This window comes from Euleptes europaea, chromosome 4 (assembly GCF_029931775.1).
Source record: "Euleptes europaea isolate rEulEur1 chromosome 4, rEulEur1.hap1, whole genome shotgun sequence".
Lineage (NCBI taxonomy): Eukaryota > Metazoa > Chordata > Lepidosauria > Squamata > Sphaerodactylidae > Euleptes > Euleptes europaea.
This window is the reverse complement of record NC_079315.1, coordinates 57,658,003-57,681,069: the sequence shown is the minus strand read 5'-3', so window position 1 is coordinate 57,681,069 and position 23,067 is coordinate 57,658,003. Positions and strand designations below refer to the sequence as shown.

The 23,067-nt window shown below is 38.5% G+C and overlaps 1 protein-coding gene across 1 annotated transcript in view; it reads left to right on the top strand.

The window, feature by feature from the left end:
* Positions 1 to 2,761: 2,761 nt before the first annotated feature.
* FANCC (FA complementation group C) overlaps positions 2,762 to 23,067 on the top strand; it is a 54,289-nt gene continuing 33,983 nt past the window's right edge. Inside the window, exons 1-3 of the mRNA XM_056848224.1 lie at positions 2,762 to 2,926; positions 7,223 to 7,307; positions 12,604 to 12,698. Of these exons, the coding sequence (XP_056704202.1) occupies positions 2,762 to 2,926; positions 7,223 to 7,307; positions 12,604 to 12,698 (345 nt within the window). The remainder of the gene's footprint in view (positions 2,927 to 7,222; positions 7,308 to 12,603; positions 12,699 to 23,067) is intronic.

Genomic DNA, 23,067 nt, shown 5'->3' with positions numbered 1-23,067 from the left:
GTTCTAGTCACCACACCTAAAAAAGGATATTGCAGAGTTTGAGAAGGTGCAGAAAAGAGCAACCAAAAATGATCAGGGGACTACAGCAACTTCCCTATGAGGAACAGTTAAAATGCTTAGGGCTGTTCAGCTTGGAAAGAAAGCAGTTAAGGGGAGACATAGAAGTCTATAAAATGATGCATGGTATGAGGCGATTGGACAGGGAGAAACTTTTCTCTCAGTACTAGAACGTGGGGTCATCTGCTGAAGCTGGAGGGTGAGAGATTCAAAACAGATAAAAGGAAGTATTTCTTCACACTACGCATAGTTAAATTGTGGAACTCCCTGCCCCAGGATGTGGTGATGGCTGCCAACTTGGAAGGCTTAAAGAGGGGAGTGGACTTGTTCATGGAGGATAGGGGTATTCATGGCTACTAGTAAAACGGGATACTAGTCATGATGCATACCTATTCTCTCCAGGATCAGATGAGTATGCTTGTTCTATTAGGTGCCTTGGAACACAGGCAGGACAATGCTGCTGCAGTAGTCTTGTTTGTGGACTTCCTAGAGGCACCTGGTTGGACACTGTGTGAACAGACTTCTGGACTTGATGGACCTTGGCCTGATCCAGCATGGCCTTTCTTGTGACATCACTCCAAATTGGCTACCATGCCTTTCACTCTGCAGTGTTCAAAGTACAGGTGAACACACACTTTCAACCCAGAATAAGAGTGGGAAAATTTGAAGCAGATAAATGTTGGGTGATGAACACCCTTCTTCCAGGTGTGTCTCTGTTTAAAATCCCCCACAAACTTTTTTCTTATTTTTTAAAAAGATAATGGTGATGGACTGTGTAATAAATATTTATTTAACATGAAGTCAGCCAGAGTGCCGTTGCTAGCCCTTATAATAGAGCAGCTGGAATGTCAGCCCCATAAACACTTTCATAGAAATAGTGGATACAATTACTTCAACGAGTTGAGGTTTTTGAAACTGGTCTTAAAGCTACCTTGGTAATTCAGATGGTCTTTCCTCTCATCTGATACCATAGTGGCTGAGTGGGTTTGGGTGTTGTTTTAAACAGTGCTCTATTCACATAGTTATTGAAATGTAGTGTCCTTAGTTCATTTCATTCAGTTGGGATACTATAGAAAAATACTTTCCTTCAGGGAAGTGGCAGATTTTCTTTTTCTTTTCTTTTAGTGGTATACATGGAATGAGTGAAATCATTGTTTTTTTTGGCCTCTTGGGAAGTGTGCAGGTACATTAGAGGTATAATGAAGAAATGGAAAAAGAGGGATTTCCTCATTGGTTTTCATGTTCATATACAGCAAAGTGCCTATAAGCCTCTCTTGCCAATAATCCAGAAGCTATTCAAGAATGGCCTTACTTGGTCATAGAGCTCCTGGGACTACTGCTTTTGATTTTAAAATTTATCTACACAAGGCTATGCATGAGAGATCCAACTCTTTGATGCCAGCAAAACTACTGATAATAAAGAATTTTGGATCCCCTCTTACATATAAGCATATTTTTAGCAATATGTTATAGAAGCTTCAAGTGAAATACTAGTCATGCTAAATTGCTGGGATAAAATTTCTCCATGAATAAAAAACTATGTAAAATTAATATGAGGGTGGGGCCTAGGGGTAAAGGGTGAGAATGAAAATTCAGTAGGTAACTTCTCTATTTCATAGACTGTCAAGGCTAGCCCAAGGTTGTGAAGTGGCTATATCTGGAAGCAGACCTGGAATGGCTGTGTGAAGTGCAGCAAGTAGGAAGTCCTGACCATACAAGACAGAGGGTCAGACTCTCATAGGCCCAGTGGCCTCATACTGCCTGCCTATAATATCGGCTAGTATACGCATCTGTTTCCTTTTGTTCCTGGCTGAACACGCACAGTTCTGGTTGAATTTCCTGTTATGAGGGAAAGGGGGGGCACACTGGAAATTATGGTGTTCTGGACATTCCATTCCATTACTTTTTTTGTGTGTCATTAATGGTAACACACATTTTAGTAGGCCAAACGTGGTAGCATTTTTTTGTGTTTTCTCAAGGTTCATACATGGTCACCAGTTGTAACTTTCTGATGCACATTTGAAAATTTCAGGGATACAGTGACATGAACTTTGTATTGGAGTATTCTCGAGATCGGCCAGAATGCCCAAAGCAGCGATTCATAGTGTCTTCAGCATGTCACCTCACACTTAATGGTCAGGTGAATTCATCCAGAGGGAGTATAGAGTGAGAACCTGAGAATGGTAACTTCTTGGACTGTATTAGCAGGGAAAGATAGACAGGTTCCCAATTTCAAGGAAGTAAGAAAGGATAATCTACATCTCTTTGCATGAAGCGTGTTTCAATTTATGATTGAATTCTGATGCCACTATAGTCATACAGAGTGTTCCAAGAAGTACTTTACAAGGAATATTGTGATTTATTAAGACTTCAAATTTGTGAATGCTGGGAATTAGCAATACCACTCTTGTTCCAAACAAGTGGTTTCTGGATGAAGTATTGTGGCCCAAGAGTGTCTTTCATTTATAAGGAAGAATTCTGTGTATTTGTTTCCTACATATTATTGTTCATACCTATGCATTTTTCTGTACCCATAATACACAGCATTGTTTCTTTTGTAACTTTATACAGTACTTTATGAATCTTACCAACTGCACAGATTTTAAATTCTGCACCTTCTCTTGCACTGAATGATAGCAAAGCTTTCCCTCAGAGAAGAGCTTCATCAAATGACAATTCTTTCTTTTCCCCTTAAGGTGACAGGATGGCTGAAAACTCTGGAATCACAAAATCAAACTTTGAGTTTTGGCTGCACAAAGCCCTTGAGTGGGGTCAAATCACCACTCTAGAATCTCAGCAAGATGTCTGCCTTCACTTGCCTGAATTACAGGAATTTCTACTGCAGATTTATGGAGCTTTGAAACATATGGTAAGTGAATTAACTCGAAGAATGAACTGTTTTGAAGACTGTTACAGAAACATTGTGCACCCCACATTTTGACAAGACAGAAAGCTAACAGTAGCAGAGAGCCTTGTAGTACTGACCTAATGTATTGCTGGATCACAGAAGCAAATTGGGGAAACAGCCACAGGTAATGCAAACAGGAATGTGTTTCCTGTGTTCCTGATTTATTGTGAAATGAGCTGTTTCTTCTTGATCGGTTATGTTCTCACATGAGACTTCATACCCAACACGGTAACCTTTAAAAAATACTATAAAATAAACAAGTATCTGATTCTGGTTTCTGATTCTAGTTTTCAGGTCATAAATTGAATTATTTAAAGGCCTTTACATACAAAATTATAAATGATCTCTTAAATCTTAAAGAGTTTGTTGACACACTAACCACACTGCCAGAGCATACAATGAAATGCCAGGCACTGCCACTGGATCACAAGCAAATATTTCTATTTGCTTATGTGTGATTTTATTATTGCCTCTGAATTCTTAATCATTTTAGAAGATGAAGTACAAGCTCTTAGAACAGTTTTCTATATTTGTATGTAATAAATTATGACTGCATTTTACCAGCATAGCACTTAGTAGTATTAAACATGAGCAAAGTCAAAATAATATTGTAATTGTCAGATGTCAGATGACCTGCAGGAAAAAAGGTTATAAATCTGATTGCTTAGAAGCTTATGAAATTGAAAATCTTTTCATTTAGACTGTTGCTTGTGCAATGAATTATGAAACACGGATACAAATAGACCTGTATTTGGCCCCCGAAAGTCTAGGACTAGCCCCATTTGTGAAAGAATTCTGAAGAATTTATTGCAGCAATGTGAAATTGTTATCTTTTCTGCTACTTGGACATTATTGCAATAGTGCCATTTTAAAAGCCTTATTTTTAAAAGCCTTCATTTGTTAGGCAGCAAAGCTACAAAAATGGAAAAATAGACTGATTGCAAAACAGTGTTTATAAATTGCACCATGTACTACTTTTATTGCAAACTGCTTTCCATTTGGTTAAATGTTTAGTTTTTGTAGTTTTAGTGTCTGTTAAATTTCAGTTTGTAACTAGGTATGATGTCATATAGTAAATAGAAGCTTCGGGACTTTTTTGTACTATGGTTCCCTCTAATATCTTCATAAATTTTAGGATGTTGTAAAACCAAGACCTTATGAATAATTGATTTTATTTATTTCACTTAACCCTTCCCATTTTGAAAGCTGGATGAACAACAAAAGATTAAAAACGTATTAACTGTTAATTGTTTCTTCATATATTAAAATCCCATCCTTTATAGATTTAGTCCTGGCCACAAAAGGTCTTACCGCACTTATGAAAGGAATGCCATAACTACAGAGGAGCTACTAACCTTACTGCTTGTCCTGCCTAAATCAGGCCAAAACTAGCCCATTATGTACTGTGGCCTCCCAACAGCTCACTCCTGAGCCTTGCAGCGGCCGGGTACGGCGTGGCTGAGGTGCTGTCGAGGCACCTCCAAAGATGTTGCTGAAAGGATTAAAACTCCATTTTTAAAACTAAAAATTCAAAAATGGGGGGGAAAGCCCCATAGAAAACAGTGATGCTGTGAGAGGAAAAACATGGTGCAGCACCACTGTGTTGGAAGGGGGCGTTTCCAGGCTGGAAGGGGTTAGGAGGAATCCTACCAGCAGCCCTGCCCCCCAGAACGCCCTGGAAACACCTCCCAGGATATCATTTGCGCTGGCGTGAGGCCGAGCTGTCATCCATGGGCCGCGCTGCCATGGGAGTCCTGAGGGGCCGCCGCAAGTGGCACTACGCTGGCGTCCGTGCCAGTAGCACGGATGCCGGCAAAGGGGCTAAGCCCATTCGGCCCCCAGGCTCAGGATTGAGTTGCAAGTGTTTGCACTCCTCTCTCTCCTGTGTTTGCAGTCTCAGGCAGGCACAAAAACCCTTACCAACTCCTTTTTGGGCCATCATACATGGCTGTTAACTGTGTCCTAAGTTGATCTCACTGAACATTAGAATTTGTTTGAGTGTCAGAGAAACCTATTTTATATATCTGGTAACATCAGGTCATAAGCTTTGGGAACTTGTCTTTTCTGCCTGTTTCTGTGGCCAGCAGGGCATGTGTGTGTAGAGTTTGGTGTCCACAGTTACAATTGCTTGAGCTTCCCATTTACTCCCATAAGATGTAATAGGGGTTTAGCATACTTTTGGACTGTGACTTCCCATTTTTCTTTTTTGTGATTGGTACATTCCTATCAGGTGTGTATGTGTGTATGCATACTCAACTCCAGAGGGGCTTAAAATTATTAGATCTGATTTGTTCCTATTTCACATATGTTTCAGATACCCACATTTATTTTGTGTCTGCTTTCTAGAGGAGGGATGACTGGTCTTTGTAGTCTCAGTTACCTTTCGTGTTAGGAACAGGGATATTAAACCAGGGACCCTGGTGCTGAGACTTGCCATGACTGTTTGCAAGATTGGGTAATTTGACTGCCAGTCCAGCAGAAATCACACACAGAAGAAGTAGCTTATCTTTTTACCTGATTGCCCACTTGAGTACACAAATCAGACCATGAGCACTGACATGGTCTGCAGTATCTTACTTGCCTGAGTGTTTGCAATGTTGTTGCTTTTTCTTTCCATTACAGCTGTCTAGATGACGTTTGTAGTGGGAGTTTGAGTCAAGAAGCCTGAGTAGGAATACCAGGGATTACTCATCTTTCTCCTTTTCATGTTTCTTATGCTCTCATTGGATGTATGTATGTGCATGTGTTCCTGTTCGTACTTGTTTTTTTTCTTTTTTGTGTGCATGTGCGTCCTTTTACTGTTTCCTGTTGCTGTTTTCCTTCTTATGTGCTTTGATTCTTGTAAGCAGCATTTGTTCTGACATGAATCTTCCTTTATCTTCTATACATTGCTTAAGTGTAGAAATACTGGTGTAGATTTCCCAGCTGTCGTAGATATGTGCTAATTCCCAGAATTAAATGCATTGTTGTCATTGGTGATCATATTTGTACACCTCTAGGTTGGCTGTAGATCAGATGTGACCTAATTCTGCTCAGGGAAGTAAATACCAGTTCTTCAGTTTGTACATTTGCCCTTTGATTTTTATGGAAATCAGAGTCATTGTGTTGCTCTGTTACTCAGCATTTGCTTGCTTGCATTTGCAACAGTATAAATGTTAAGTGAGAACGCTATATTTGCTGTGCAAAGCAGTATGTCTACATATTGGGGTGGATAAAAATCAGTGATTTTGTAAATTGGATTTTTAAATTTTAAATTGGATTTTAAAAATGTAAATCAGATTTTTTTTTAAAAAAAATGCTTTTTGAGGAAAAATTTATTTTAAGATAGTCTTCTGTTTAAGATACATTATGTACACAGAACCAGCCCCTTACTTCTTAAGTGTTACATTTCAAGAAATTCAATGAATAGAAGATTGTTTGGAGTGGAATAGATCTGCCCAAGGAATTAAGTGTGAGGAGGGAGGGGCAAGCAGTAAAAATGAAAGTAAAACCTTTGGAGCAGAATATTCCACAAGTGTTGGGATCTGAGTATGTATAGTGTCAAGTTTATCATATTATTCTCTCCCTGAAGGAGAAAATCTGTAATGGCAGCAGGCCATAAAAGAGACTCAGTTTGGGAATATTTTAATGAAATTCCTCTATCTATGGCATGCATGCCAAATGCAAACACTGCAACAAAGAAATACAAGGCCTGGTGGCCCAAATGAAATTGGAGATAGTTAACTTTGCAATAATTTCATAATTATTTATCTATGTATTTCTAATAGTATAACCAAATCAGTAATTTTTGATATAACCGTAAAACTAATCTGAAAAGTTATTATTCTAAAAAGGAAACCTTCATCTAGTTGTAAATATTAAGATTATTCCAGCAAGAATGAGTCTTTATGTAGAAATCCCTTATTTAAATCTAGTCTTACTGACTAGTGATTTAAATTTATTTGATTTAAATGAAATCCACCCTGCTACATATCTATAAATGGTAGACAGGATTCCCTATAAATTGGCCATCTCGTTTTTTCTCTGCCCAATTTTGGTTTTTTGTAGGGGCAAGGCATAAAAATATTTTATGCTGGTGCCGAATAAATTAATAGCTCAAAGGGGTTTTTATGTGAAATGCTATCACGTTCATGTAGCTTTTGGCAGAGGATAAGAGCTTGTCTTTGAAGAGTAGCTTTATGTACTGTTCTCCAAGGACCCCTCATTCATATTAATTGATATGCTTTTATACACTGTTTGAATTGTCTTTAATTTCAGAACTGTACTGATGCAGTCCAAAAGTTTCCATTAATCGGCCAATTATTGGGAAGGCTTTGCTGGAATCCATTTGTCATTGGCCATGGTAAGTAATGAAACTATCTTAATGGATTAAACACATTTGTTACAGGGCTCTGTTTATGGGCCAAAAATCAGTTATGGCCTACTGAAGCACTAATCATTTAAACATGTTTAATCATTACATAAGTAATACCTTGATCCAGTTAAACTTCGAAAAGCTTCATTTGCTGTACAAAAGAACAAGCCAGTTGGAGACCAAAACAAGGTTACCTATATGAATCATCAAATAGCAAGACATATGTTGTAGGAATACAAAAATATACTTTAAAAGTATTAATCAAAACATTGTTTTATACTTTATTTGAGTAGCAACCATAAAAATATAAATAATAGGGTACCTGACAAATAAGAAAATGTCAGTCATCTGGAAATGAATTCTAAATTATACGTATATGAAATTAATAATTTCCTTTTTAAAGTGCTGATCTTATTTAGAATATGTATGTATTGTTTGTAAGGTTGTTCCTTTCTGCTCATTCTTTCCTCAGATTTCCCTTTTCTTCTTTCTTATAACCCATCCTTATTCTGCATTGGAAAGTTGGAGAACCAACGTACTAGGTTTCCAGCTACAATTTTGACAATGCAGTCCTATGCCTATGGGCTTCTATTGGGGTTACCCTGCATAGGATTACACTGCATGTAGCAAAAAATACATCTTATTTACATGTGTGTCTGCACTCCTATGTTGCTAGGTATTACTAATTTTCCTTCAATCAATTAATTGTATGTGTGTTATACTTCTACATGAGATACAGATGGGAACTTGTACAGGTAGTTGTATTAATGATTCTGATCCAAGTGCATTCCATCCTGCAAATGTCTTGAATTATGACCTACTTCCTACCTAGAAGGCGGCGCCATAACTGACTCATTGGTTCAATGACTGACAGGTCTCCTCCTTCCAGGTCCAGGTATTCTCTGAGTTGCAGCAAAAGCCCCCTTAGTCTGAGACTCTTTATTGTTATTAGAGAATCTTCGCTTCCTTCTACTGTTTTTCAATACAAAATTGTAATTGCATACTATCCTGAGCCTTGTATATAGGGATTTCTTTGAAAATGCCAATTTCTGTATTGTTGGCATATATTTCAAATCATGCTTTAGGAGGTGCTGCATTTTGTGGCTAGCTCTGCCTCCTATGGCAGCCATTTGTTGCTGTGCCCACCACGCCGTGTCAGAATTCCAAATGTGCCTGCAGGCTTAAACCAGTTGGGGACCATTAGAGATGCTGTAGAGTATGTCCTTTTAAAAACAAAGTACATTTTTTATTTAATCTTTTAATGCTGATTCACTATCCTTATCTTAGGAGCATCACATGTTTTTCACAATATGCATAGGATGTATACTTCAAACTATCCCTTTAAAACTCTATTTTTGTATCTTGTCTATTTTTTTCTTGAAAAGAACCCATTTCAAAGGGACCTATGGGCATTGCTGTATGGCAAACATTAATATTATCAAACCATTTAACAATAAAAGCATAATGACTTAATTCATTTTCCAGGGGGCTTGATTCTCTTATTTGCTTTATCTTACTGGGTTACTTATTATCTATTCACTTTGAGTTACATTCAAAGCACTACCAGCAGGTGTAATGGGACTTTCCTGCTTCCAACTTCAGACCACTTAGGCCCCATGCATTCCTGCTTTAGGGAGAAGGGACCTCAGAAATAGCATTGGGGGGGGGGGCAAAGTGGGGTCTACAGTGGGTAGATGGAATTGATGGAAATTGCTTTCTTCAACTCTGCCAATGGAAGTGCATTCTGCCGATGTGACTACCATTATGCCGGCAGAATAGCATCTATAAGAATACATTTCTATTATAAAACTGCCTCCAGTAATTACAAATAACCCTTTTAGTACCTGATTAGGATCTCACATTGTTATTTGATGAGATTATCATATCCAAGTGCATTCAGATAGTACATTTACAAGACATGTAAAAAAGTCATAAGCTCTTTAACAAAAAAACCAAATAAATCATCCAATTTGTGTGTGTATGTGTGTTAAGTGCTGACAAGTCGCCACCAACTGATGTCTACCCTATGAATTAATGTCCTCCAAAACTTTATACTGTTGTTAACAGCCTTGCCCAGGTCTTGTAAACCATGACTTCCTTGGATGAGTCAATCCAGCTCATGTTAGGTCTTACTTTTTTCCTGCTGCCTTCAACTTTTCCTAGCATTCTTGTCTTCCAGTGCCTCTTGACCAAAGTATGATACCCTTAGTTTAGTCATTTTAGCTTCTAGGGACAGTTCAGGCTTGATTTGGTCTAGAACCCACTTATTTGTCTTTCTGGCGATCCACGGTATCCATAACACTCTTCTCCAACACCACATTTCAAATTAATCAACTTTGTTCCTGTCCTTTCACACTCATGCATAGGAATGGGGCATATTATGGCATGAATTAAGTTGATCTTAGTCACCATCAACATATCCTTATACTTAAGTATCTTTTCTAGCTCCTTCATGGCTGCCCTTCCCAGTCTCTATCTACTGATTTCTTGATTGCAGTCTCCCTTTTGGTTGATGATGGAGCCAAGGAATAGAAAGTAGTCATTTCAGATCTTCACTATTCTCTGCCAGTAATGAGGTGTCATCTGCATATCTCAAATAGTTAATGTTCCTTACACCAATTTTCACTCCACTTTCATCTAATTCTAATCCACTTTTCCTTATGGTATGTCCTGCGATTTGAAGAGATAGGGAGATAAAATGCATCCTTGTCTGACACCTTTGCCAATTGGAAACCATTATGTTTCTTCATATTCTGTCCTCTGGAGTACAGGTTGCACATCAAAACAGTCAGATGCTGTGGCACACCCATTTCTTTTAAAACCAACAGTAGCTTTTCATGATACATATAGTTAAAAGCTTTGCTGTAATTTATGAAACACAAGTTGATTTTCCTCTGAAATTCTCTTGTATGCTCCATTAATCACCATAAAAATGCGATATGATCTTTAGTGCCTCTTCCTTTTCTGAATCCAGCTTGAACATCTGGAATGTCTCATTCCATATATAGTAATATCCTTTGTTGTAAGGTTTTGAGCATCACGTTATTAATGCAATGGTCCGATAGTTGCTGCAATCTTTGCCATCTCCTATATTCAAAATTGGAATGAAAATTGAAAGTTTCTAGTTTATGGGTCATTATTTTGTTTTCCATATTTGTTGGCTTATTCTTGCAAAGATTTTATGGACTGTTGTTTCTGTGGCTTGAAATAGCTCTATTGATATCCCATCTACTCCTGGTGATTTGTTTCTCTCAATTGATCTCAGTGCAGCTTTCACTTCCCTTTCTAAAACTACAAGTTCTTCTTCAAAAGATTATTCTTGGAAGAAATATTTCATCTTTTTTGTATAGTTCTTAAGTGTATTGTTGCCATCTTTTCTTTATTTTGTCCTGTTCACTTAATGTAGTTCCGTGTTGATCTTTCAGCATGCCTAACTGGGCTTTGAATTTCCATTTGATATCTTGGATCTTGTGGAACAGATCTTTTGTACTCCCTTTTTTGTTGTTTTCTTGTTCTTTACACTGGTTATTGTAATAGTTCTCTTTTTCGCTACATGCAAGTCGCTGGAACGCTGCATTTAGACTTTTGATTCTGTTTCTGTTACCTTTCACTTTTGCTTCTTGTCTGTCTTTAGCAATTTTAAGTGTTTCATCCATCATCCATCGCAGCTTTTTATTTCTTTTGGCTGCAGGAATACTCTTTGTGCATTCTTCCTTTATAATAACTCTGGGTTCAACCTGTAGTTCTCCTGGTTCACATTCACTTGAACTTAGTAATGCAGATTTGTTCTTTACATGGTCTTTAAACTCTTCAGGAATGTTGATTAGATTGTATTCTGGCACAATGAATGTTTTGGTGTTTTTCTTCAGCTTTATTCTGATTTTCGATATTAACAATTTATAGTCTGTACCACAATGGGCTCCTGTTCTTTTTTTAGCAGACAGAATAAAGCGTTTCACTTTGAAGGAGGAGGGCATCTTAAGAGCTGAGTTCTTCCCATTAGGGACTCAGGGAGGCAGGACTAAACTTTGTCACTTCCTGTCTCCGGTGCAGGAACCTTGTGCCTCTCAGTTTCTTTCCTGCCTCATCAGGAAGCTCATGGAGAAAGAGTTCTCCTCAGCCCAAGTGAAATTCTTCCTTGTACCGTTTTTTTCTTCTCTATCCTAATACACTTACAAACTATAGTTTCTCTCCTTGTCTTGAATTTATTGTTGTTCTCCTGTCTTACTTGTGGCTGCTGGATAAGCTCCCTCTCCTCTTCCCCCTCCTCCTCCCCCCTTCTTATCTTTACTTCATGGAGGGCGAGGAGCACAAGAAAGAACCCAGCATTGACAGGTTCCTTTCTGAACAGGTTGCGGACCTGGGCTTGGTGTCTGTAGCCAGAGAAGAAGCTAGAGCAGAGGCCAGAAAAATGAGATGGGTTGTCTTCAGTAGGCTGTCTCCAATCCTTGCAAATATACTTATCTCTAATTGTACTGTATAATTTCTGATTCCAAGTTGTGATTCAGATATATATCTTCATAACAAATGGGAAAGATAACTTTAAAACAGAAAAATATCATTAGCAACACTTTGTAGTATTTCTTTCATAAATGTAGTTTTAATTTGTTGAAAATGGAAATGTGAAAATGATTCCCATGTTATGTGTGTATGATTCAGTGGTAGCAAGGATAGTATTTGCAAAATGATGTGTATCTGACTCTACTAGGAAAACCGAATGGATAGAAAAATTGTGGAATTTATTTATTTTCGTTGAGGTTGCTGCTTATCAAAGATCACTGGTATAGTGCGAGAACTTAATTAGAGATCTGAAGTTCAGTTGTAATAATGATGGGAGAAGGTATGCCACATAAAGAGCAATACTAAACAGATCTACTCTGAATCCTACCTATTCAATGGGCCTAATCCCAGGAAAGTTTTCTTAGAATTGTAGTGCTAAAGTACTTGAAGTTGACAGAATAAGGTTTGTTTTTTGTATAAATTGATTCTTGTATCTATACTTCAGTAAATAAGGGAAGAGAGAGAAAGGGAAACTGCAAAAATAGTTATAAACATTTTGGACTTTTTAAAATTAAAGAACACTATGCTATGTATGATGATGATGTAATATTAATTACTTTATGTGTTTAATGAAGTGCCTTTGAAATCCCATCATACAAAAAATTAAAGATAAAGGCTGGCTTTGTTCCTTTGTTTATTAATATAAGTAAAAATTGCTATTGCTATATGTGTAAGTTTCTGCTTTGATTTTTTTTAAAGTTCTTATTTGCTTTGCTATCTGTAGATGAATGCCAGAAGATTCTAATGTGGTGCTTATGTTGTCTGTACAGTGGTGAACCACAGAACCCTGTAGAATTGAAGGCCAACAGCTGGATACAAGTAAGCAAATGAATCTTCCCCCTGACTGCTTTAAATTAACTTGATTATTTAAAGGTGCAGCATCTACAGCACAGAGACAGTGTGTCATTTTTAGAAACCACTCTAGAGACACTGTATGTTTGTATTGTGTTGAAATATGTTCCACTTTAATTAAAACACAACCTGTGCTGTCTCTCATTTTAAACATTAAAAAAATGTAGTGTTTAAACTGGAGTGATTTTAATATCTCTTAATACAGCAGAGCCTAAACTCTGGCATTTTCTAGTGAAGAACAAAGTCCACAAATCAGCAAGCAAGAGAGTGCTATAAAAGCAAACTTTCAATTAGGAGGAAAAAATAATGCAACCTGGAGAGATGCCATTGTTTGTTTTGAAAGCAATTTATATATACTCTATAATTTTGCACTTTTGTTTAATCTTTTTAGCCTTGGTAGAATCTAATTGTATTCAAGTTTTATTCAGAGACAGTGAAAGAAAATATTTGTGTTCAGCTTTAAAGAATTCAGTTAGTTGTGAGTTAAATGAATCCACAGTTGCTTGAATGCTACATACACCAGAGAGTCTTCAATATAGACCCTTGTAGTTGTATTTTAAAAACATCTCATGCATTTACTCAATTTACTCTAGCACAATACTTACGCTCATGTGTAGTGCCATTTTCAGTATCTTTTGTGTAGCTTTTGAAACGCAGGCTTCATTATTACCTTCTTAAGGAATAGAAGCATATCTCCAGGACTATACACTGAGAAGATAAATGTGTTCAGTGAATTGACTAGGGCCTTCAGCAGCCTCTAAAATTGTACTGATAATTCTGTAGAATTGTTTACTTATTGGTTTAACAAGATGATACTTGTATAAGTATATTCAATAGATATTTTAACATGTGGGAACCTGCAAAGACTTGCGAGAGCCATCTCATTAACCCCTCCCCCAATATTTCTTCTTTCCCTTTCCTGAAAGCCCCTGTAGCCTCTCCCCTTTTCCTGCTTCCTTCTCTCCATTTAGGAATGCCAATCTCCAGGTGGGGCCTGAAGATATCCTGGAATCACAACAGATCTCCCAACTACAGACATCAATTCCCTTTTAGGATTGCCAGCTCTAGATTGGGAAATTCCTGGAGATTTGGGGGTCGAGCCTTGGGAGGGTGAGGTTTGGGGAGGGAAGCTACCTCAGTAGGGTGTAATGCCATAGAGTCCACTCTCCAGAGCAGCCATATTCTCCAGGGAAACTGATCTTTGTCATCTGAAGGTCCATTGTAATTCTGGGTTATCTCCAGCCCCCACCTGGAGGCTGGCAACCCTAGTTCTCCTGGAGGAAATGGCTGCTTTGCATGGTGGAGTCTATGGTATTACATCCTTTTGAGGTCCCTCCCCTCCTCAAACCTCACCCTCCTAAGGCTGCACCCCCAAATCTCCAGGTATTTCCTAACCTGGAGTTGGTAACCCTACCTACCCAACAGCCAACCCCTGCCCCTCTGTTTTAAGCTTTCCCTTTCTCTGCACAGCCTCTACCTAGGAAAACTGTGGCCCAGTTTTGTGATGCTGGCCACTGGGCCAGGCCCACTTGCATGCTAGGTGGGGTGGCACCTCACTTTCCCTTGTCTCCTCCTCCCCACGCTATGTCCTCTTTCCTTTCCCTAGCGATCCTTGTATACTCTTGCCTTTCCCTGCCTCATTCTCTTCTTCTCAGCCATTCACCAGCCTACCTTTTATCTGCCTCCCAGCTTCAGCTATATTTATTGTTTATTTATGTCATTTATACCCCACCTTTCTACACAGTGGGGAACACAGCAGTTTACATTATTCTCCTCTCTTCCTTTTTATCTGCACAACAACCCTGTGAGGTAGGTTAGGCTGAAAGTATGTGACTGGTCCAAAACCACCCAGTGTGCTTCCACTGCAAGATAGGGATTTGAACCTGTGTCTCACAGACCCTTTTCTGAAGCTCTAACCACTACACCACACTGGCTTTCATAGGGTAGCTCCTGTTGAACAGTAGCAAGCAGTCAGGCCTAGTTAAGTCATGCATTTCAGGTGGTATCAAGTCACCCAGAGGTTGCTGCCAAGCCTAGGGTTGCCAACTTCCAGGTGGGACCTGGAGATCTCCCAGAATTACAATTGTTATCTAGATAACATAGATCTGCCCCCCCTGGAGAAAATGACTGCTTTGGAGGGTGAACTCTATGGCATTATACCCTGCTGAGGCCTCTTCTCTCTCCAAACCCTGCCCTCCTCAGACTTCATCACAAAATTTCCAGGAATTCCCCAACCTGGACCTGGCAACCCTAGCCAGGCCTGGCCTTAATGAGTCTTCCCCCAAAGGCCAAAATAGGCCTGGAAAGGGCCTTGCCCCCTCCCCCTCCTTTTACTCACAGAAACTGGAGCCTGGAATGTTGTGGTTGCCTAGCAGCAGTCACTAAGGGAATCTGTTGCTTTAAGCTATGGGTGGTCTTTTTATCATTTTTGGGGGTTTTAAACCCCCAATGTTTTTTTTTTTTTAGATTTCACATTTTTCTGCAAACCTGGGGCTACAAACCTGCCTGTTCAACATCTCCGGTCACCAGATTTAAGTATCCTCAGATATGGCTGACTTGGCTATTAGTATATAGATTTCATTGGTACCAGAATGTAAAAAGTTGAGTTGGTTCCATGAATTCCTAAAATACATACATAACTGATGTGTTAGTTGTTAACCTTTGAAATGACTGGAATTTTGTGCTGTTGTTGGAGATCCTCTGTAGATATCTTGGGGTTCTTCGACATTTGTGCTATTATAGTAATGTACCTGAGTGCTGTAGTAACACAGTTATAGTCTGACAGTGACTCCAACAACAGGCATTCACATGCACTTGTGCCTGAATAATGTTGAGATGGGTATTGTGCTATCCGAACTCTATCAGATCTTTGATAAATATTAAATATTATGGAAATGAGTTTAGGTGAAAAGAGGACAAAACACAATTCCTAATACTACCAGGTCAGTGCGTTTCAAACTCTATTTTGGGGAGTAATAGGGATCCCTCTATGTTCTTGAGAGCACCAGCATTGGTAGACAAGCTACCCAAAGATAGCATGACCACTGCTATTGATCTTCCCCTCTGTGCCTGGCCTTGGCTGGGGAGGGTAGGGTAGAAATTTAATAAAATAATAATAAATGATGTGCTGATGCTGGTGAATGTTAGATGTTGAATGTGTTCTGGTGTACATTATAAAATCTCTGTTCATTCAGGTCATATTTAGAAATCAAGTGTCCACAGGTGAATTTCTACAGAATGAGGTCAGTATAGTTAATTATCTGAAAATCCTTGAGCCTTTAGGATTTTACTAAACCTTGAAAATAGGCAACTTACAAATGGGCTAAATGGTGTGATGCATGCTGTCAAAATTGCAACTTTAGTGGTCTTAAAGGAGCTACAGACCAGTAAGCCAGGGTTCTTTATTCGTGTACTAGCCAGATGTAGTGAGGAAAGAAGAAATATTCCACAAATTGCTAACCTATGAAATCAACCATGACCTGGTGAAACTACTCCATTAATGAAAGTGATATAGTTTCCACATTTTTTGCCATCTGGTTGACCTTGAATGAGTGTTTTGAAGCCATACAGTATGTGTCATGCTGTTGCAATATGGGCTGTTGTCCAGAGAATCAGTCTTTTTTTAATAGACTAATTCAGGAATATACAGTTAACTCTTTCATTTGTGTTGCAGAAGAAAGAGACTGTATTTAAATTATATTAACTTATCTGCTCCTCCTTAATAGCCTTTTCTTTGTTATAATATTGAACTAGAATAGATATGGAAATGTTTGGTTTTATTCCTCTTTGTTTGGGATGCTGGAAATCAGTGTTTTTTAAACTGAGGTCCATGAGGGTACTCCAGGTGGTTTGTAAGTCCTATACAAGGCAAGCCCCTCTCATTCACCTAGTGTTGAGCTTGCTGTTTCTCCTTCAGGGCTGGCGGACCAGCCTTGAAATTTAATGGATCTTGTTGGTTTCCAAGTTGTTCTGGGAGGATTTCAAGATCTCCTCCAGTGATTCTGTGGAAGCCCTTACACCTACATGGAATGATGGGCTTCCTGGGAGCATAAACAGGGTAGTCCTTGGCAGGAGCTGGAGAAATTGAAGTGGGTTGGGAAACAACTAGACTAATGTTATTTTAAGGATCAGGCTGAATCAGACAGAACGCACACACTATAGAGCTCATTTGCAGGCCTATGAGGAGGCAGTGATGGTAGTGTAAAAGGCTTTTTTTCTTCATCGCCATTGCATGAGCTGAATCTTGTCTAGCTCAATAATTTAAAGTGGTTTGTCACTTGTCCACCCTGTCAGTTATGTTTATTTGGCCCCTAGCTGTTACATTTTTTGCAAAGTTCTTTGACAATAGAATATCTTGGATCTGTTCCATCTTGGAGGATAAGTTGAAAGTAGATCCAGTGCTGAGGTGCCGAAAGTACCTGCTCATAATTTTTCTCTGGATAGACTGAGATTGATTTTGCTTATAGATGCTGACAGGGTCTTTGGGAGTATGAGAGCCATCACTTGTGCTTTTGACCCAAAGGCATAGGAGGCATTGGTTAAAATTGATAATGCCTTACTGGTTGAGGGTTTTTTTCCTAGGCCTTTGAAGAAGGCAGTTATTAGACCTTGGTTTTAAAAAACTTTCATTGGCTAAGGATCAAGGTGATAGAGTGGGGAAGGTGATAGAGTGTGTATTGTGGAATTGTTGAATGACATACTTGTCCTTGATCTATTTCATTCCAGCTTCAGGTCTGGGTTTCCAGCTTCAAGTCTTTCCTTTTAAATTGCAGCACTGGCAGCTGCATTTTGCAGCAGCAAAAACTATCCATTTAAAGTACCCTGGAACTATACATTACATGAACTTTTGCCCTCAGAAGTTTTTTTAAAAAAAATAATAGACAGAAGCTGTTTAAAATTAATAAATACGAATGGGGGACTTGCAGAGGACATCTCATTTTCCCCTGTATCTCCTCTCCCCCATTATTTCCTCCTTCCTAGTAGCTTCCATATTCTTTCCTCTTTTCCTGCTTCCTTCTCACCTTCCCACCCAACAGCAAACATCCCTTTTATCTGCCCCATCTTCGGCTATATTTATTATTTATTTACTTTATTTATACCCCAGTATGTGACCTGAAGCAACTTATCCTCACAACAACCCTGTGAGACAGATTAGGCTGGGAGTTTGAGTGACCCAAGGTTACCCAGTGAGCTTCCCAACAGAGTGGGCATTTGAAATTGAGTCTTCCAGATCTTGGTCTAAAACTTAAACCACTGCACCACATTGGCTTTCATGTGGTGGCTGCTGTTGAATAGTAGTGAGTAGTAAGACCTGCCAGTGGTTGCAGCTAAGCCTGGCTCCCTAAATCCTCCCTGAAGAACCAAAACAGGCATGGAAAAGGTCCATTCCCTTTCCTCTGTGTTTCATTGACAGAAACCAAGGGTTGAAGGCTGGCAATATTGTTTTGTTTGCCTAGCAACCCCTGCAATGGCCACTGCAGAGGGCATTCACTTGTTAAAGGTACAGGTGCTGGCTTCTATTTTTTTGAGGGGGCTAACCCCCCAGTTGTTTTGTTTTTTAGATTTCAGGTTTTTCTGCAAACCAGGGGCTTTTCTGAGGTCTGTAGAAAGATCTGTTTTTTTTTCTTCATGGTTCCAGCCTCCAAATGTAAGTATCTGCGGATGGTGCCATCTTGAGAATTAGATGTCAGTAGTGTGAGTTTTTGTTTCCCCATAACTATTCCAAAAAGTCATATAGCTTTCGGGTTTTTTTTATTTTTTTTCCAGTTTGAATGCTGTTAACTTGCACTGATAACTTATTCTGTAAAAGCAGACAAGAAACTTAAGATATGAACATTAAAACAAATATTTGGTATGGATTTGTTGTGATGTTGAGCATACAATATAAGTGTTAGTCAGGTTTTTGTACAAAGAGTAATAATCAAATATTCAAGTAATAGTTTGTGCACATTAAGCATTCCTTATGAAGTTCAGAGCTTTTAAAGTTGGACAATGCAATGGGACTTTCTGCAGCATGTGAAAGTAATTAAAAGAAGACTGCAAATGTAATTACAGTGTGGAGCAGACTGCCTTGGCAGCTATTGGAACACGGAACCCACTTTAATCATAGTGCTCCTTGTAATGTGGGTGGTCATAGTGCTGCAATGTTTCAGTCCATCCTTCCCCTTTTAACACTAATTGTAACAGTATTGATGTGAATAACATTCCACAAGAGTTTTCATTATGAAAACCTCTCTGATAGGTGATTTCCTCTTGCTTTTGGGACCCTTGGTTTTGTCATCAGTAATTATACAGGACATGCACTTGAAAAAATAGGCAATCTTTGAAGTAAAATTGTCTTCTCAGATGAAGAATGTTGATACTTCCCTTCGGCTTAATGCATGATGTCTGAAAAATTCTAATTCATTGATTTTTTTTGCTGTTTTAATAAGTGTTATTTAATGGTTCACATTTTGTGCCTGCTTTGAATTAATTTTCCTAACTAATTTTATCACCCTAATTTCTGCATCATTTTCTTCTATTAAAAACAGTCTGTTTAATAACCAAAGTATCTCTAAGTCTCTCCTTCGTTGACACCAGTTGTCAAGGTCTCACATTGAAAGTACCTTTCATTATTGACTTTCTAAAAGTTATAATATAATACGCATCATCACTTAAATGTAAAGTGAAAATGACCCAAACTGACTTTGAGGGTTGCATCTCATCCCTAACCTTGTTAATGCAGAAGTAAGTCTGGTTTCACTTGGATTTGCTTCAAAATAAAGATGTTTAGAATTCCAGCCTCTAATTTTTACTGTTTTTTGTTTTTGTTTTTTAAAAAATCTGGTGTAATATGCTTTATAGTTCTCTATTGTTCATTTGAAAAAAATGGAAGAAAAGAAAATCTTGACGGGAGAAACTTGTTGTGTGTATTGTATGTTTTTATAAAAGTGATCTTAGTACACAATGCTTATGTTGTATTAAAATTATGTGTTACATAATTTGGTAGTCAGTTGTGCTCCATAAACTTTTTCTGTCTTTGCTTTTCACATTGCCATCCCTCTGTTCTTTAGATACGCCATGGTGTCCAGATGCATAATTGACAGCTCTTTTAAAAAAATTCACGAATACCAGGCAATAATGGATCTTGTTTAGGGTGATGCTGGGTGACCCTGGGAAGTTTGAAGGCATGGCTGTTGCTAACAAATGCTGCTCTTTCCGTGTCTTTCTCCTCCCTGTGCTGCATCTGCCACAAGCAGAGGTAGTTGTGGGAGGGATCTGTGGAAGGCACCAGCTATTGAATGACATATCGGGTTTCATTCAAACCACATGTCCAGAACACAAACATGACATGAATTACATGTACTGTAAGCATTTCCAGGAAAAATGAGTCTAGCCTCAAACAGAGATATGGAGGCCTGGAAAAACACCTCACCACTTTTTCCCCAAGAACTTTTTTCAATTATTTGAAGAGAAAAAATGGATTCATAGAGAAGCCCTCAAAAGAACTCCATTTTTTTTGTTTGGAGTCAGTAAAATGCTTTTTCAGACAAGGATTTTAATGTAAGAATCTGCAGCATCGTAAAATTCCTGCTGTGGGCATATACAACATATTTTCAAAGATATATTTAAATGTGATGAATTTTGATCACAACTCATAAGGTATAATGGATATGATGATAAAGAATTGAAGGATTCAGTGTTTTCAGTGTTATAAAGCTGAACCTGATATTCAAATATACTGGTAAGTCCAACTGTGATTGGATAAGGGGATAGCATGTTGCATTATGGGATTTGTTTCCTTACACATGCTTGAATTAGCCTTGTGGGGAACTCTAGTAGTGGCAAGGAACATGATAGATACTTCCAAAGTATACGCTGAATTTATTAATGTATATTACAAATCCTTAGCTTGTACCTACTTCACTGCTGTCAGATGTAATGGTACTTATGTATGACCTAGAAAGCTCAGATATGCATACAGTTCAAGACATCCTGGTTTTAGAAAAGTCCAAATAGGAAGACATTTGCACCTATCTTCCTCAAAAAATGGGAGAGGGGAAGCATGAAGTGTACCTCAAAAATTATTTATATTAGCTGGAAAACTGAATTTTGTTACACTAGACAAACACCCTGACTATAAGACAGTTCTGAAAATGGGATATTGTTACATCTAAAATCAACATGTGGGCTAGTTATCCGTTTTATGGCCTACTCTGTCTTCACTTATAGTGTTCTTCAGCATCATCCAAATTAATAGCATGCTATAAAATGTGGCTATTTGGATGATGCTAAAGAAACTGTTGATAGGATGTTTTGGAGGTAATTAATTTATAGGGTCACCGTAAGTCGGAAACAACTTGATGGCACCTAACATTACCCAAAGAAACTCATTGTTGCATCTAGCCAAATATATATCTGTGACAAGCATTGTAGTTTTCTTAAGCAGATTCTGGCTTTTGGGGGAAAGCAAGTAAGGGGCTGAATTCATGGTATAAATTCAAAGCCTGAAAAGGACATGTGTAGTGGCCTCCAGGTACACAAGGTGTTAGTGATATCTAAATTTCTTTGAAGGACAAAGGAAAGGAAGGAACAGCCTGATAGGAGAAGTGTAATTATGGGCTGGTTTCATGTTTCCATTCTAATGGAAAGTGATGTAAACCTGGACATCTGCTCATAGATGTCCATAAAACGTTTAAAAGATAAAACTCCTTAGTTCAAAGTCTGGGTAAAAATGAATGTTTTAGTAAGGTAGGCATTGAGTGAGCCTTGGGGGGATTACAAAGGCAAGGTGACACCACTGAATAAGCCTTTTTTCTGGTTGCCACCAGATTTACATCAGAAAACGGGCACATGGAGCAGGTTCAGAAGAGGGCAGTACTGCCATGCTGAAAAATATGGGTGGAGGCAGTCAAGTACCCTGGTCCCAAGTCATTTAGGCCCCAAGCCATAAGTATGAACCAGCACTTTGAATTGTGCTCAGAAATAGACAGGCAGCCAATGTAGATGTTTAAGATTCCTCTATCTAATTGACAATAACTTGGCCACCACATTTTGGACCAACTGAAGTTTCTGAACAGTCTTCAAAGGCAGACCCCTATAAAGTACATTACTTTACTATGCAATCCCCTCCAGGATACGCTAACTCCTCAGTCCTTGAGTAGCTTTTTCATTGGCCAACAGTACTTCAGTCTTGCTGGATTGAGCTTCTATTTTCTGGCCCTCATCCTTCCCATTGCCTTCTCCAGGCATCTGTTCAGGATTTCCTCAGACCCACCAACTCCGCTGATAAGGAGAAATAGAGTTGGGTGTCATCTACATTATTGGTGGCACCACCCTCCAAATCCCTGCATGATCTCTCCCAGCAGTTTCATATAGATATTAAACAGCATGATATAGATTCCTGCAGGACTCCATAGCACAAATGCTTCCAGGCCAAGCAGCAGTGTCCCAGCACCACCTGGAATCAGTCAGCCAAGAAAGAGCCGAACCTCCGCAGCATGGTGTCACCCACTCACATTTCAGATGGCCTTTCCAAAAGGGACACCATCATCAATGGTACTGAAAGCCACCAAAAGGTACAGGGGAATTAACAGGGATGTGCTATTCTAGTCAGGGTGACCAAGGTTGTTTCTGTCCCAAACTCAGGCCTGAATCGAGGTTGAAATGGGTACATATATTTACGTTCTGGTTGCATATGTGCTGTTAATGCTTTATTTACTAAGTAATATGGTAAATAACTTCTAATAAATTAACAAGCAACCTTAGTAAATACTAGAGAAAACATTTTTGTGGATTCTAAAATTACAGTTTTAAATGCATTTTTGGCTGGTGGAAAAATGATTTTTAAATCCTCCCTCTGCTAAACTAATGAATAAGCATACAAGAGGTCCTGTAAGCAAAATCTGTCGACTTTGTTATGATTGGATTAGAGTGTAGAAAATCAACGAGATGTATTATGTCAGCATTCTAATCATAACAGGCCACATCAACAGAGTGTGTTGAGACAGTCTGTAAATGAGCAGGTTTATCTCTTAGTTACTTAACAACTATAATTCCCCAAATTTCTGTTTGTTTTGTAGTGGAAAGGATTTCAGCAAATACTAGTAGAGTTTTTGTGTTTTATTGTTTGCCACTTCAGTTAAATATCTAGGGACACACAAAATTAGTTTAAGAAGGATTTTAAAGGAAAAGAGGCAGAAAAGCATCAGTAAATTTATAAGGCTTTGAATGCTGGAAAAGGTTTAAAGAGTGATAAATGTTTCGTCTTAAGATCACATAAATGTGTTCTTTTACTTTTTGTTACAGTGAATAGTTTCTGAACAGTCCTCTCTACAATTCTTTTCTAAGTACTGTC